General features: G+C 47.7%; 1 protein-coding gene across 1 annotated transcript in view; it reads left to right on the top strand.

Annotated features, from left to right (window-relative positions):
• The window catches only part of NUGGC (nuclear GTPase, germinal center associated), a 45,396-nt gene that overhangs the window by 28,330 nt on the left and 2,171 nt on the right, over positions 1-14,895 (top strand). Inside the window, exons 12-17 of the mRNA XM_008066513.1 lie at positions 1,326-1,490; positions 7,937-8,094; positions 9,601-9,739; positions 10,830-10,938; positions 11,601-11,737; positions 13,964-14,054. Coding sequence (XP_008064704.1) covers positions 1,326-1,490; positions 7,937-8,094; positions 9,601-9,739; positions 10,830-10,938; positions 11,601-11,737; positions 13,964-14,054 — 799 coding nt within the window. The remainder of the gene's footprint in view (positions 1-1,325; positions 1,491-7,936; positions 8,095-9,600; positions 9,740-10,829; positions 10,939-11,600; positions 11,738-13,963; positions 14,055-14,895) is intronic.

Genomic DNA, 14,895 nt, shown 5'->3' with positions numbered 1-14,895 from the left:
TCTACTTGAGAGCAAGTACTATTTGGAATAGGATTTAAAGGCCTATGCTATCCAGAATTTCTCTGTGCTACTCACTCAATCCACACATCTCTATAGGATTCGCCTGTGTGCCGTGCCCTGGAATAAACAGACATGAACAGTTTGTCCCTTCAGTGATATCCTAGTCCGGGGAAGGAGACATGTGGAAGGAAGGAGACATCCCACGGAAGGAAGAATACTATGGCATGGGAATTGCAAAATGAGATGGGAGCACAGGCCAGAGAACCCAGCTCTGCCTGGGGCGTGAGGGAAAGCCTCTCATGAGAAGTGACTTTTGAACTTTGTCTTGAAAGACAAGAAGGTGGGACTAGCATGTGCAAAGGCACAAGGGTCTCAGAAGCGATGGCATGTTTGGGGAATGGTAGCAAGGTCAGGGGCAGTTAGCTGGGGGACATTTTGGGCAAACAGAGAGATGGTGCAAGGCTAGTAGTGTCCTGACTGTGAAGGGCCTTAAGTGCCAAGCCAGGGAGTGTGGCTTCCATCTGCCACGGGCTGCAGAGACCACCAAGGTTCCCATGCAGGAAACAACACTGTGAGTTTTCCAGTTTGGAACCTGGAGGTCAAGGCTGTCCCCGGCGGCCACGTCCTTGTAATATCTGAATATATGTTTTCCCTCCCTGACTAGACTGTATTATTCTTTGAAGAAGAAATCATGGTTCTAATTTTGAGCTCCTGTAGCTTTGCTATTCAAAGTGTGGTCCAGAGCCTGGAAGACCAGCATCACCTGGGGACTGGCTAGAAATGTAGAATTCCAGGCCCTCAGATTTTAAAATCTTCCAGTGATTTGTATGCACACCAAAACTAGAGAAGCACTGTTCTCAAAAACTGCTTTGTGCAGAGTCAAGGCTCGTGAAATGTTTGTTGAATCAGATGTCACTGGAAAAATCTATTGAATAACAACCAGATTTTTAGGAGAATAGTTACTTCCCCCAATAGCCTGATGGATTCTACATCCGAAATACATTGTAGCAGGCAGATATTTGTTCTACTCTCCAACCCCCCAAAATCCTAGAAGGTCTGGGCACTGAGGGAGGCCTTATGAGGAAAATTAAGAGAAGTCAGGGGCAACCCCCTCAGGTCTCCTCCCACTGTGGGAGTTTTTCTGTCCTCTCAATAAATCCTGCTTTCTCAAAAAAAAAAAAAAGAGAGAGAGAGAGAGAAGTCAGGTCTAGGTGAGCATCTCAAGGTAGATCTTGGGTTGGTGACAAGCTTAAAGGAAGCAAAGTTTTAGGAGAAAGTGCCTGTGGGGAAGAGGTGGCCTGATGCTTCTGTGGCCCTTAACCTAGAACGAGCACTTGCGCTTGAGCAGCCTGCGGAGGTTCCTGGAAGAGGAGATGGAGCTCCTGGAGAAGGCGATTGCGCAGTGCTTCACCCACATCAAGCAGCCTCTGCAGGAAGGAGTTGGAGCCGCCAAGGCTTCCTACCGACGCATCCTCGGGGCCTGCCTCGTGGTGAGTGACACTTCCAGGGAAAACCTGGAAGTTTGGTGAGGGCTACCTGATCCCCCCAGCTCCTTTTCACCATCCTGTTGCTTTCAAAAGAAAGAGCTAGAAGAGAGTGGGAGAGAGTGGAAGTTGCACATAGGAAATCGTTCGACTGTGCATCTCAAGAACAAAGGAAGAGATGCAGTTCAGCAGGGATAGAGCTGAGATCTGGGTTCTGAGGGTACCTCCACCGAGCATCCACCTTGTAGCCTGAGCGGGGCCCTAAACTCATTAGGATTTTTTCTTCTGTAAAATGAAGTTGCCAAAAACTTGCCCTACCTATCTTGCGGCACTGGTGTCACTATCAGTTAGATTACACAATGAGAAGACACTTTATAATCTCTTACTTGGCATGCACATTGTGGTTTTATTTCTTAATTGTGTGGGGTTTCTGAGGGGTGAAAGTGTAAGTGCAAGACAGTGTTTATCTAAGACCAAGGAGTGAAAAATGAGACCCATCGTATCAGTCCTCTTGGGCTGTCATAAAGTAGTGCCACAGACTGGGTTGCTTACACAACACACAGCTATTTATTTTCCCGCAGTTCTAAAGTCTGAAAGTCCAAGATCAAGGTATCAGTGAGGTGATTTATTCCACGGCCTCTCTCCTTGACAAGCAAGTGGCTGCCTTTTCACTCTGTCCTCGTATGGCCTCCTCCCTGTGTGTGCACACTCCTGAGGTCTCTCTCTCATCCCATAGGTACTCCTGGCCTAATGGATCAAGGCCCCACCCTATGACCTCATTTATAACCTTACCATCCCCCTTTAATAATGGCCCGATCTCCAAATACAGTCACATTGGGGGCTAGGGCTTCCCACATGAGCTTTGTTGAGGGACATGCTTCAGTCCGTGGCGCCTACCCGCTAAGGGGAAAGGGGCTTGGACAACCCTGCTCACGTGGCAAGGATGACTTGGAGTCCCCAGTGCTGGGAGGAGTGCATGGATAGTGTATGGCGGTTGTTGTTTTCAACATGTGTGTTCCAGGGCCCGGAAGACCAGCATCACCTGGGGGCTGGATAGAAACGTAGAATCCCAGGCCCTCAGGTTTTAAGACCTTCCAGTGATTTGCATGCACACCAAAATTAGAGAAGCACGGTTCTCAAAAACTGCTTTGTGCAGCGTCAAGGCTCATAAAATGTTCGTTGAATCAGATGTCATTGGAAAGTTGGAATATGAGCAGTAGAAAATGTGTGGAAAGGGTGTATGATGAAACTCCTACCTTCTGGAGGCTTCTGTATGTGCATAGATGATACCAGCTTTCTAGCACATGGCCTCTTCTGGATGTTGTTATCTGCATGTTTTGTGTAAAACCTCGTTAAAATATCTATATGAGTAGGTATTTGTTCTGCGATTTGGCTGAAAGGAAAGCAGGAGATACCTCTAGCATAAGGCATCGAACACATAGCAAGAGAACAAGGGCTGAGAGAAGAGGTAATCTGGAGTGATTCTGGGTCACTAGGGAAGCTGTCAGTTTGTGGCACATGGTTGGGTAGGTGGCTGCATGTGGATACTACTCAGTCAGCAGACATGAGCGAAATGTGATTCTGATACCAGGTACTTTACATTACCTTATTCAGTCCTCACAGCAATTCTGCGTGGGCAACACCCTTTCTGTGGCTTTAGTTGTACAGCCTTAGAGAGGTCGATAACTTCTCTATGGCCACACAAGGACTCCACATCGAATGCAGGCCTGTCTCGCTTCAGAATCAGACACTCAGCCCCTGTACTTGCATGCTGCACCTCATAAACTGGATTCTGCAAACGATTGCAGCTACTTGTTGTTGCTGGCCAGTTACCAGTTTAACATTTGTAGATCCCCCCTAAAAGTAAATTTTGCTGCCCTCATTCCTTTCTTCATGTAAGAGGGGCTTCTGAAGACAAGAGTTGATTGCTAAGACGCAGCATATCCCATGGGGGAAAGACATGGGCTCTGGTTTGAATCCCAGTTTCCCATTTGCCAGCTGTGTGACCATGGACAAGTTTCTTAACCTTTTTGAGCCTTGGATCCTTTGTGTGTAAAATGAGGATGATGGTCCCTATATTGTAAAGATGAGTTGAGATAATGCATGTGGAGATACAGTGCTAGATGGACTGACATTCAGCACGTGGAGCGTGTCTAACAAAAGTCAACTGCTCTTACTATTCACTTTGGGGATAGGAGGATGGCCCAAACACATCCCTGCACCGAAGACTTGAAGAAGTATGCAGGGAACTATAATGAAAGGTAGCATGTTGGTGAGGGCCACCAGAGAGCCAAAAAGTCCTCTAAATGTTCAGAGGAGGGAGAGCATTCTGGTGGGGGCTGGGGCAGGCTGAAGTCAGAGTCCCCCCGTCAAGCCAGCCTAGAGCATCAGGAAGTGTATTGGCCCACGTGCCGAGAGCCAGAGGAGGAGAGGGCCTGGAGAACGAGCTGGACTCTGTGGCCCAGTGGGCCTCTTTCTCAGGCTGCCTCCCTCATGAAGGCAAAACGGCTGCAGCTGTCCCTGGGCTCACAGCTATGCACCACAGGCTCTGGGGGAGGTTTTGTCAACCTCAGCGTTCATGACAGTTGGGGCCAGATCGTTCTTTGTCGTGAGGGGCTGTCCTATGAATTTTAGGACGCTTAGTCCCTGGACTCTACCCCGTAGGTACTGGTGGCAACTCCTACTCTTCAGTTGTGGCAGAACCACCCCAGACTGAGAACCACTAGTCTAAGAAACAGAGAGGGGGGTCATTTCTGGATCTGATTTCATAAGCAAGAAGAAACTTCTTAGAAACCTGAGCAAACCTTCCTTGGTGATTCTTTTGGCTCCAAATGAATCCCATGCCTATTTTTAAACCAATCCCTGAAACCAGAGAATGCCTTATACCGAAGAGTGTGGGCCTATGTACATATCCCATTCTGGGATCAGGGATAGAGTTAGTTTCCTCCAGAACAAAAGACCTAGAGAGGACATAGCTGGAATTGTCAGGAGAATGGGGGATGATGTTAGAAAAAACCACAAAGCGTGTCAGAGGACAATCCAATTAGCCTTCTAGAGAGGGGACTATTGGAACCTGATCCTGGGGGATAGCGATACTTCCCTGGGCAGAGGAACGGAGGAGAAGGGCAAGCATCCAGGTGACAAGGGACAGAACATATTTGGGAGCCTGCTTAGAGTACACATAGCGGTTCTGGTTCTGGATGATAAGGCTGAAAAGCATCAGCGAGGGACAGGTTAAAGAGCTTGAATGTAGTAAAGTTTCAAGCAGGAGAAAGGCTTCATCAGAACTGTGCTTTGGGAAGCTTAATGCTTCAGGAAAGACTAGAAGCAGAGAGCCTGGCTAGGAGGCACTTGGGTCCGATGAGACGATAGGATGTGAACAAGGGTCAGAGCAGATGAAGCAGAGAAGACGAGATGGCTTGGAGAGCAAATGCGAAGGACACCTCCATCAGGATTGTTAGCAGTTCAAACAAGGTGGGTGTGGGAGAGAGAGGCGGTCACACTTCTAGGAAGATCTGTACCTGAGAGAAAGGAGATCTCATCAATTTAAAGAGGACGTAAGGAGATATGAGGGAGAGGAGTCTATCTCTGGTTTAGGGGGAGGCAACGTGTTCGGTATGGGAGCTAATGCATTTAGAGTTTAACGCAGTTGGAATATCTAGCAGGTTGGTAGGAAAGTGGAACTCGAGCCCCAGAGAGAGGTGCGGCTGGGAGTGTAGATTTGGCAGTCACTCATATGGGATTGGTAGGCAGACCTGTCGGAGTCAATGCTGTCGAAGCAGGAAGAGAGAGGACTGTGATATGGCATATCCTCATCAGAAGGCTACACTTGACGCTGGGCTCAGTGGCTCAGCCTGTCATCCCAGCACTTTGGGAGGCTGAGGCGAGTGCACTGCCTGAGTCCACGGGTTTGAGACCCGCCCAGGCAACTTGGTGAGACCTCGTCTCTACAATAAATAAAAAAAAAAATTAGCGCGCCTGTAGTTCTGGCTACTTGGAAGGCTGAGGCAGAAGGATCACCAGATGCTGGGGTGGTGATAAGTGTGCCACTGCACTCCAACCTGGGCGATAGAGCGAGACTCCAACTCAAAAAAAAAAAAAAAAAAAGGCCACGCTTAGGGAGCAGAAGAATAAAGAGGACCCAAGGGAGGGGTAGACAAGGACAAGCATGCAAGGAAGTAGAAGAAAATCGTGTAATGCCTATTTTCTTATTTTTTAATACTTATTTTCGGCATAATGCCTAATTTCTTATTTTTCAATAAGAAAACCAAAGTGGCTGGGCTCGGTGGCTCAGCCTGTAATCCCATGCTTTGGGAGGCCGAGGTAAGTGAGTTGCCTGATCCCGTGGGTTCGAGACCCACCCAGGCAACTTGGCAAGACCTCATCTCTACAATAAATCAAAATCTTAGCTGGGTGTGGTAGCACGCGCCTGTAGTTCCAGCTACTTGGAAGGCAGAGGCAGAAGGATCGCCGGAGCCCAGCAGGTCGAGGCTGTGGTGGCCGGGTGCGGCCACTGCACTCCAGTCTGGGTGACAGAGTGAGACTCCAACTCAAAAAAAAAAAGAAAACCAAAGCAAGAAAGCTTGTTAAGAAGGAGGCCATTAGATGCTCCTGAAAGGTCAAAAAAGTAGGATGAGCAAGGTCCCGGGATTGGGCCATTGAGGGTATTCACTGGGGTTGGGGCAGTGAGCCGCCAAAGAGGCCCCGTGGGTCTTCACCTCCATGGATCCGGGCCCTCATGGAGTCTCCCCCTACGCTGAATCAGGCCCGGTTTCTGGAGCCAGGAAATGTGGCAGAGGTGATGGCGTGTGGTTTCTGAGGCTGAGTCATAAGGGCCATGGAGGCATTCATGGTGGTCTCCTGGGTCACTTGCTCAGGGAGAGCCAGTCCGTACGTGCTGAAGCCAAGCTGCCGTGTGCGAAGGCCCGTGCAGAGAGCGGCTGAGGACTCCCACCTGAGGCCAGTGGCGAGCACCATCGTGCCAGCTGTGTGTCCTCAGTGGGAGATCCTCCTGCCCCACGTGGACAACTGCACTCCCGGCCACATCTGGCTGAGCTTCAGGAGAAACCAGAGCCAGAATGGCCAGCCAAGCCCTCCCATATTCCCACTCACAGAATCCTGAAGAGATTGTTGAAGTTCGCTGTTCGTTTTTATGCTACGACATCGCTGCTTTTGGTAATTTTGTATCGTAGCAATAGATAGCTAAGTGATCCTGGAGAGAACTGCTTCTATCCAATGATTGAAGAAAACAGATCCCAAAAAGTGAGTGAGTAGGTGGGTGCTGAGAAGATGACGGCACCAAGCTGAGACCCCCCCCCCTTGAGACAGTGTGCTGTGAAAGGAAGGGATGACACCAGCCACCTTCAGGCTTCCAGGACTACGCCCTCTCGTCAGCCCTTTAACGGCTTCTCCCTCTGGGACTACAAACACGCCCAAGGTGCTTCTATCTGGTAAACAACGTTCCTTTGAGATCAGAAATTTTGGCAGACAAATGTTTTATACTAACATTGTATCATTACTTAATGTAGGAAGATAACCAAAATGTCTAAAACATGAGAGAGGTAAAATGATGTATTCGACATGCATACGATGCTGTATTGGTTATTAACACAATGTTTAGGATGTATTTACAATGATTTGGGTTATGCTCATGTAATACTAAGTGAAAAGAGCAAGGAGGGCAGAGAGAATATTACATCAATTGAATCATGCTATGCAGCCATTCACTTAAAACATATTTCCCTAAAACATGTATCATTGACTAAAGACAACAAAGGCCACTATTGAAATTTAAGCAAATATATTTTTATTCTTATTGCTAGTGATCACCAGCTGGCTAAAATTGATTAATATCTCATAGTTCTAGCTTTATAATCCTTTTCTTTCCTTGGGTTTGTGAATTTATTTCCCTGGGAAAAATATCGCCAAGGTGTACAAATCACATTGTATTTCAGTAAATATTTAACAAAAAGCATATGAGATTTGGACTATGCTTAGAAAATCCAAGGCATATACTTACTGGCAGGCCGTAGCACATTGTCATTCATTCGGTAAACAATTGCTCACTTAACAAATATTTATCAAACACTACTTAAGTCTTTGCCAGAGGCTGAGAACTTAAAGATGGATGAGACACGCCTGATCTCAGCGAGCTGATGGTCTGGTGCGGGGGCCTGACAAATGAGTAAACCGACAGTTGCAAACCTGTGTGAGAAGGGTTGCGATGAAAGTGTGCACAGGGCACTTGGAAAGCCCACGGCAGGAGCACCCAGCCAATGCAGAGCCATGGCCATTGTCCTCTCTTGTTTAACTTAATATGATGTTTGAAGATCGTGTTGTCTCTACTCTTTCCTGTGACTCTTGGTAAAGGCCTTTGGCCAAGGCAACGCAGTTCTGATCCAGCAACCTTCTAGTGCCTACTAACTCTGCTAATTTATTGCTTAATGATCTAGAGGAGTCAAGGAAACCAAGGTTTTCACCAGACTCTGAAAGCTGTCTGCCTGAAAAATGGCATCTACGCCTCCAGGACTCGGGCAAGAATCGACCTAAATGAAGCCATCACTCGGCCCATCTATGACCAGATCGACCCTGTTTTTGGAGACATTTTTAGGTAAAGGATCTTCTATCTTGTGCCTTCGTGAACAAACATCTGAAGAACATTGAGCCAGAGTCTCATCTTTAAGAATTTATACTTTGGATCTGGAAGTGTAAAGAGTAGCTTGTAACTTGAGGAGGAAGGCTTAGTCTTTGGCAAAACACAAAAGCCCTCTTGGTTTGGTTTACTTAAAAATTTCCCATGCTGACCTGGAGCACGGATCGAGATGTTGCTTTCAGACTAATATTATGATTCCCGTTATTTTTCAAAGATCTCACACATGCAGCGGGGGATAACTTTTCTTGTGGATCTAAGCCCAGGACAGAGTATTTTGATTGGAGAGCAGAATTAAGCAAACACATGGCCTTCAGAACTTTCCCTGCATGCACCGAGGACTCTGTTTCTGACACACTCATGGCTCACAAACATGGCGTGGGCTGGGGGGTGTGTACCTCCTTGTTGCCCCCCTTCCTTCCCTCCTTCCCCGACCTCCAATCCTTTCCTTCATCGACAGAAGCAGAATCTCTTGGTCCCTGAGTGTAGCCGCCTGTCCCTGTCTCTCTTCTCCTTCCCTGCTGGCGTCCCACCTGGTTGCCTACCTGCTGTGGCCTGAGCCATTCTCCTACCTTTGCTTGTGTTTTATCCAGTGCCTCCTTGCCCCAGCTTTCTTTAAACATGTCTTGGATCCTGTCATTCCACCTACACCCACCCCTGTGTACAAGTCTGTGGGCTAGACGCCAAATTCCTCAGAATGGCACTTGAGCCATTCCTGCCTCTGGCTGGCCTTCCCAGCCTCTGCCTGCGCTGTCACTGGTCGCAGCCCCCTCTGGAACCAGCTGGCAGTAGCAAAGAGCAACTGCCACATCCCAGGTACCACTCTAAGTTCTTGGCCTGCATGAGCTCACCGAACGCTCTCCAGAACCTATGAAGTGGCTTCTTGCTTTTTCATCCAAACGAACTGAGATTCAGAGTGTGCAATTTTCCCAATGTCTCCTGGCTCACGAGAAGAGAGCTGGGACTTACAGCCTGTGCTCTCTCCTCCATAACCTGTCACTTGACACTCCTGGAATATTCTGAAACCACTGTGTTCACTGGGTTGTACCCTGGCGAAAATTCCTCTTTCTCCCCACGAATCTAACCCAACTTTTAAGGTGTAGTTCAAGTCCCACTCTTCCAAATGGAAACACCTTTGCAGTGGAAAGACTGTGAGTTTTGTGGTGAAAGCAGTGTTCCAAGCTTGGCTTTGCCTCCTGCTAGCTGTGTGGCCTCAGACACATCAGCAGTCCTCTCTGATCCTTGATCTTCTCATCAGTAAAATGGGCATTGTCACACTGATTTGCAGGCTTTTATGTCAAAGGCCTGGCACAGCACAGTGCCTGGCATGTTATAAGAGTTTGACAACCATTAGGTCTCATCCCCTTCCCTTAAATGAATAAAAGGACACCAGTTGGTTTCATGCTTGTTTCAGCATCACAGTTGCCACCATGGTCTCTTAACCTTTTCCACTGATTTCTTCCATAGGACCGGGAAGCCCACTGGTTCTGCTCTGATGCCTCACATAGATGCTTTTAAGCACTCTCTGCAAGAGAAAATGATGGAAATTGGGATTAAAAATGACTGGAAATATGATAGCTGCAAAAATAATTTCCTGATCCAGGAGGTAAGTTACTTATAAAGTGAAAGGGTGGTGAGCTTGGCTGTGGCTTTCTTCCCAGCCGGGTCTTGGAGGCTGCCTGTCTCTCCCCGCACATTCTGCTGGGTTGCTTGGGGTCAAAACATACCTTATAGGAAGCTCTGTGAAATACAGAACCTGATGGGATGGGGAGAAATGTAGCCCTAAGACCACCACAGGGGTGTGGGACATTTGGTTCCACTGTGAAGAAGCTGGTAGCACATGCTTGTAAAGTTAACTCAGTTCCCAGGAAGAATCTTCAAAGAATCTTTAGATGTGTGAAAATTTGCATCAACTTGTAACATTTTCACTATCATTTTTGCCAGTAGTATAGTGTCCAAAGCAGTGAAGCTTAAAGAAATCAGGGTTTTTGTTGTTGTTTGTTGTTTTTTGCAGATCATTCTTTAGTTGTGAGGGCTCAAGGCTCTTGTCCTCTGTGGTTCACTAGACAGGGACAGCCCCAATTACGTGGCAACGCTAGAGGATAACTTATGCAGCCGGGCTTGGTGGCTCAGCCTATAATCCCGCATCTTGGGAGGCTGAGGTGCGTGGATTGCCTGAGCCCACGGGTTCGAGACCCGCCTGGGCAACTTGGTGAGACCTCATCTCTACAATAAATCAAAAAATTAGCCGGGCGTGGTAGCGTGCACCTGTAGTTCCAGCTACTTGGAAGGCTGAGGCGGAAGGATCGCCGGAGCCCAGCAGGTCGAGGCCACTCCCGGCCACTGCACTCCAGTCTGGGCGACAGAGTGAGACTCCAACTCAAAAAAAAAAAAAAAAAAGGAGAATAGCTTCTGCTTTCCTTAACCCCTCAAAGAGGGCCCATACTGGGGGCCATTCAACTCAGCAAGTACTACTGGGTTTTGTAGAGGCCAGGCACCGTGGGAAGCACTTTGCGATTTAAAGATGCTTAGGACAAAGTTTCTGCCTATGAGGAGCTCACAGCCTCGTTGTGGCGATGACATATACACAGCCAACCATGATATGAGACAGAAGGAATGGTGGCCACACGGGGACACTTGACCTGCCTCTGTTGAAGGAATTGTCACAAATGACCTCTGTTGACATGGCTTCCCAGATAAGCGCCATCCTGGGAGGCCTGGAGGGCCACGTCCTCAGGAGGAAGAGGAGGATCTATGAGTCGCTCACCACCTCTGTTCAGAACGACCTGAAGCCCTGCTACGAAGGTGGGGCTCCCGGGGCGACGCGCCCTGGTTCTGAGTCTTCCTGTGGGTGCCCAGCGCATCCTTTTCTGCGGCTCCTGCCTCCTGGTGCTTGTGGTGCTCTCTGCCAACATGCGGAGACCGATGATTGCAGGGGGTGAAGGTGCCACGAAGGCCACTTCTTATCTGTTTCTTTCCAGTTCTTTCCATCCACACTGTGCCTCAACACCTTGCCTCTGCCCACGCTGCACCTCAGTTGATTTAGCAATAAGACCCAGGATCCCGTTCTCATTCTTGTTTTCTTCAAGGATCTGTGAACTTGCTTTTAGGCTCTTGCCCATCTTGGCGGCACCGTGGTCTGGGAGTTGGGGGCGATTTTGTCAGTGTCTGCTTCATTCACTCATCAGGATTTCTGAATGATAGTTACAGCCTGAGTATTGGTATTTTATATAAATATTTTTATTGTTATATAAAATATATTTTACATGCTATTTTTGCATAAATGTGCTTATGTATTAATATATGTGTGTGTATGTATATATATATGTGTGTGTGTGTGTGTGTGTGTGTGTATACACCCACATGTAGATATATTGTTTTGTTTGCTTTGCTTGTTTTTCTTTCTGAAGGCAAAAATTTCTAAGCAAGTCCTTTCCATGTGTGACTGTCACTATCATTTTTGCCAGAGGCAGCTCAGATCACTGGCAAAAAAGCGTGTGAAAGAATGAAAGATGTCATCAGAAGAGGGGTGGACCGGCAGGTGGCCGAGGGCATGTTTGAAAGGGCTCAAGAGAGGATGCAGCACCAGTTTCAGCAACTGCAGGTATCCTACATCCGTGGTCTGAATCCCAGGCCCAGGGTGGCTGCCGAGAAGTAGAGGAAATGTGTGTAGAAGGTGAAAAACATAGCAGGCATTTGGGCCCAAATGGAACCCACGCCTTCTGCCCAGTGGGCCCAGCCAAGGCCCACGATGCCAGGAGAGGGGCCACTGCACTCGCATGTTGGCACCAGCTCCCTTGTGAGGCTGTGATGCCAGAGCTGCATCAGAGCCGCGTCTCTTGCCTCCTTTTCCCCTTCTAAGTCAACAATAGAACAGCAGCCATGACATCCAGACAAGTGCTCAGCTCTTTGCAGACATGGCTCATTGAATCCTCAGCTAGTCTGTGAGCAGGTACTATCACTGTTGTCATCTGAGAAGAAAACTCTGGCAGTGAGAGGTGTATCAACAGGCCACACAGCCGGGACGATGCCGAGCTGGTTTGGGACCAGGGAGCCTGGCTCCAGCACCTCCCACAGTAGCATAACCTCCAGGCAGGCTTTTTTAAACGAGGGAAGTGCCTTGTCTGCATAAAATGTCAATAAATAAATGCCAGTCCCTATTGAAGGACGCTTAGTCACAGTACCTAGCCCAGACTGAGCTTTGATTCTGTCTACTCTGGAAGGCAGTTCCTAACAGTCTCCACAGACCTAAGTCCTCCTGCCAGGCACACTTGGACCACCTTGCCTCAGCTCCAAGGCTCTTGGCTTGCCACTCCTTCTCCTCCAAATCGCAGAAGTCCTTGGTTTTAGTCGAAGGAACTATGGACTGCCCCAAGGGCCATGTGAGGCTCTAGATTCTTCTGCCTCAGTTAAGGCTTGTCGGCCCTTCCTCCCAATTGTTCAAGGACGCTGACCAGCGGCCATCTCAGTCCATGTCTGAACTAGCCTTCGTGAAACATTTCCAACCTGCTTCTGTCCAATCTTCTTCCCTCCTTCTACAATTGCAATTTTGGAAAATACCTTCTCTGTGATACAAAGCCTGTACTTTACCTTGCCATAGGCTAAGAGGGCTTTCATTCACTAGCAGCAGTTTGGTTTCCAGCCTTGTATATATTATCACAGTCTGCAAATACCCTGGCAGGAAATTGGTGAACTCTACAAAGGCAATCCCCATTTCCCCATTGACTCATAAAAATTCTGACCTAAGGTGTCCAAGAAAACAGTTCCATTGACTATGTAAAATGATTAGTCCATTGACCATGTACCAATTACAGAAACTCAGAAGTTAAAACTGGGCAAAACCATTGAACATTCCTAGTCCCCGATTTTTTTTTTTTTTTAGAATGCCAGTTAATTTTTAATTGTTGAAAATATTTTAGTTCTACATAATAGATGGAATTTTTTTTACATAATATTTAATATTTGGAGATTTACTGATTTTTTAAAATTACCTCTTCATAATATTCTGATAAGTTGAAGAATAAAAGAACATTTTGTTGAATATGCTGACTAATCTCTGGTATGATCAGTAATATGGCTTGCTGATTTGCTTTCACTCTCGAGTGAGGGGGCTGCTTCTTCTGATTTTAGGAGCTGTGGTTCCTCTATCTTCTGATCTTAAAGGTGAGGAGGCTGAGGTCTGGGGAGCCCCTAGCTCGGGGCTTACAGCTAGAGCTGAGACTTGAGCTCAGGGTTCTTGGTTGAGCACGAGAAGGAAAAGCATACGATTTGAGATCTAGGTTCAAACTAGACTCTGCCAGGCTACAGGAAGGAATCTGGTGTTTATCAAAAGGAGGCAAGTGACAGAAGAGGGAAGAAAATGGCTCTAGTTGATACCCAGGCAGCAGGGAAGAAGCGTCAGACGTGTCAAGGAAGGTGTGATGCTTTTGCTGAAGGTCCTTTGCCCAGTGGCCAAATGCATGAGAGGAAGTGGAAGAGTGATGAGCTCTTGTCGTTTCTCCCCATCCCTGTGGTTGCTGGTCCCTCCCCCACACCCTCATGCATCCTCGTCAGCTCCTGATTCAGCAGGTCAGCCCCAGAGGTACAGTCCCCGAACATCTAGACAGGCAGGGAAGGAGGGGCTGAGACAGGCGAAAGCCCATAGAAATGTTGCCCTGCTGACTCATGGGGTGTTCGGTGTACTCTAAAGGGGTTCACTTTTGGACCTGACTTTGACTTTGGTGACCCCAGTCTGTACCCTCTTTGGGGGATGGGGTGGGGTCCCTTTTAATAAGATTCACTTTCACTTGGGCTGTGCCATCCTAACAGATTGCGTGTCCTTGTTGTGTAGACCGCGATCATGGAGAAGATGAAGGGCAGCCTCGCCACCATGTTGACCCTCGCTTCATCCCAGGGCGATGGTCTCTTCAAGGAGCTTGCAGGTAAATATGTAAAAGCTTTGCATAAAGGGTGATTGTGCAGGTACTCCGACTCTGGTTGCTTCTTACTGACTGGAAAGGAAGTTAGGAAGAATTTCCAGGGCAAGGCATGGGTAGGATGATGGCAACGACTGTCCATAGCTGAGACCAAGCAGTCTACTTGGACTCTGAGTGCATGGCCAAATCCTCACATCAGCTCTCAGAGGTAGATGGATGTCACGGTCCCATTGTGCAGATGGAAAAAGAGAGACTCAGATTAGGTAATACGCCCAAAGCCCCTAGCTGGAAAGTGGCAAATTCAGATCCACAACTCTGCCCTGCTGTCTCCATAAAGCCTTTCTTTTAAGTTGATATCTTCTTGTGAAAAACGTCATCACCCTCTTCTCCCAGGTGGTAGAGAAAGGTTTCTCTTAACCCAGGAGGAGCCTGAGAACACACCACCAGCTGTATGTACTGTTGCAGGCACCCACCTCCCCTTCATGGCACGGGCCCTCCCGAGCCCCCTCGTATAAACTGGAAAGAGTAAACTGGTGCAAAAAGCAATTGGGCAATTTCTAGCAATATTTTAAAAGCGCATACCCTTTTGTCCTACAATCTTGCCTCTAGGAATTTACCTGATAGGAATCCTTATACGGGGAGAATGGCACACAGACAAGGCTATTCAGGATATTGTTGTTTGTAATGTCAAAAATCGGAGCAACTCAAGTATTTGTAAGTAGAGCACTGGTTAAATTAAATTAGATACACAACCAGTGGAGGACTGTGCAACGGTTAGGAAGAATAAAGTGAATTTATAAGTAGTGGTATGAAACAATCTCCAAAATATAAAATGAAAAAAAGCAAA

This window comes from Carlito syrichta, unplaced genomic scaffold (genome assembly GCF_000164805.1).
Source record: "Carlito syrichta isolate Samal-C Ts95f unplaced genomic scaffold, Tarsius_syrichta-2.0.1 Scaffold308976, whole genome shotgun sequence".
NCBI classification, from domain to species: domain Eukaryota; kingdom Metazoa; phylum Chordata; class Mammalia; order Primates; family Tarsiidae; genus Carlito; species Carlito syrichta.
This window is presented reverse-complemented; position numbering and strand designations above follow the sequence as displayed.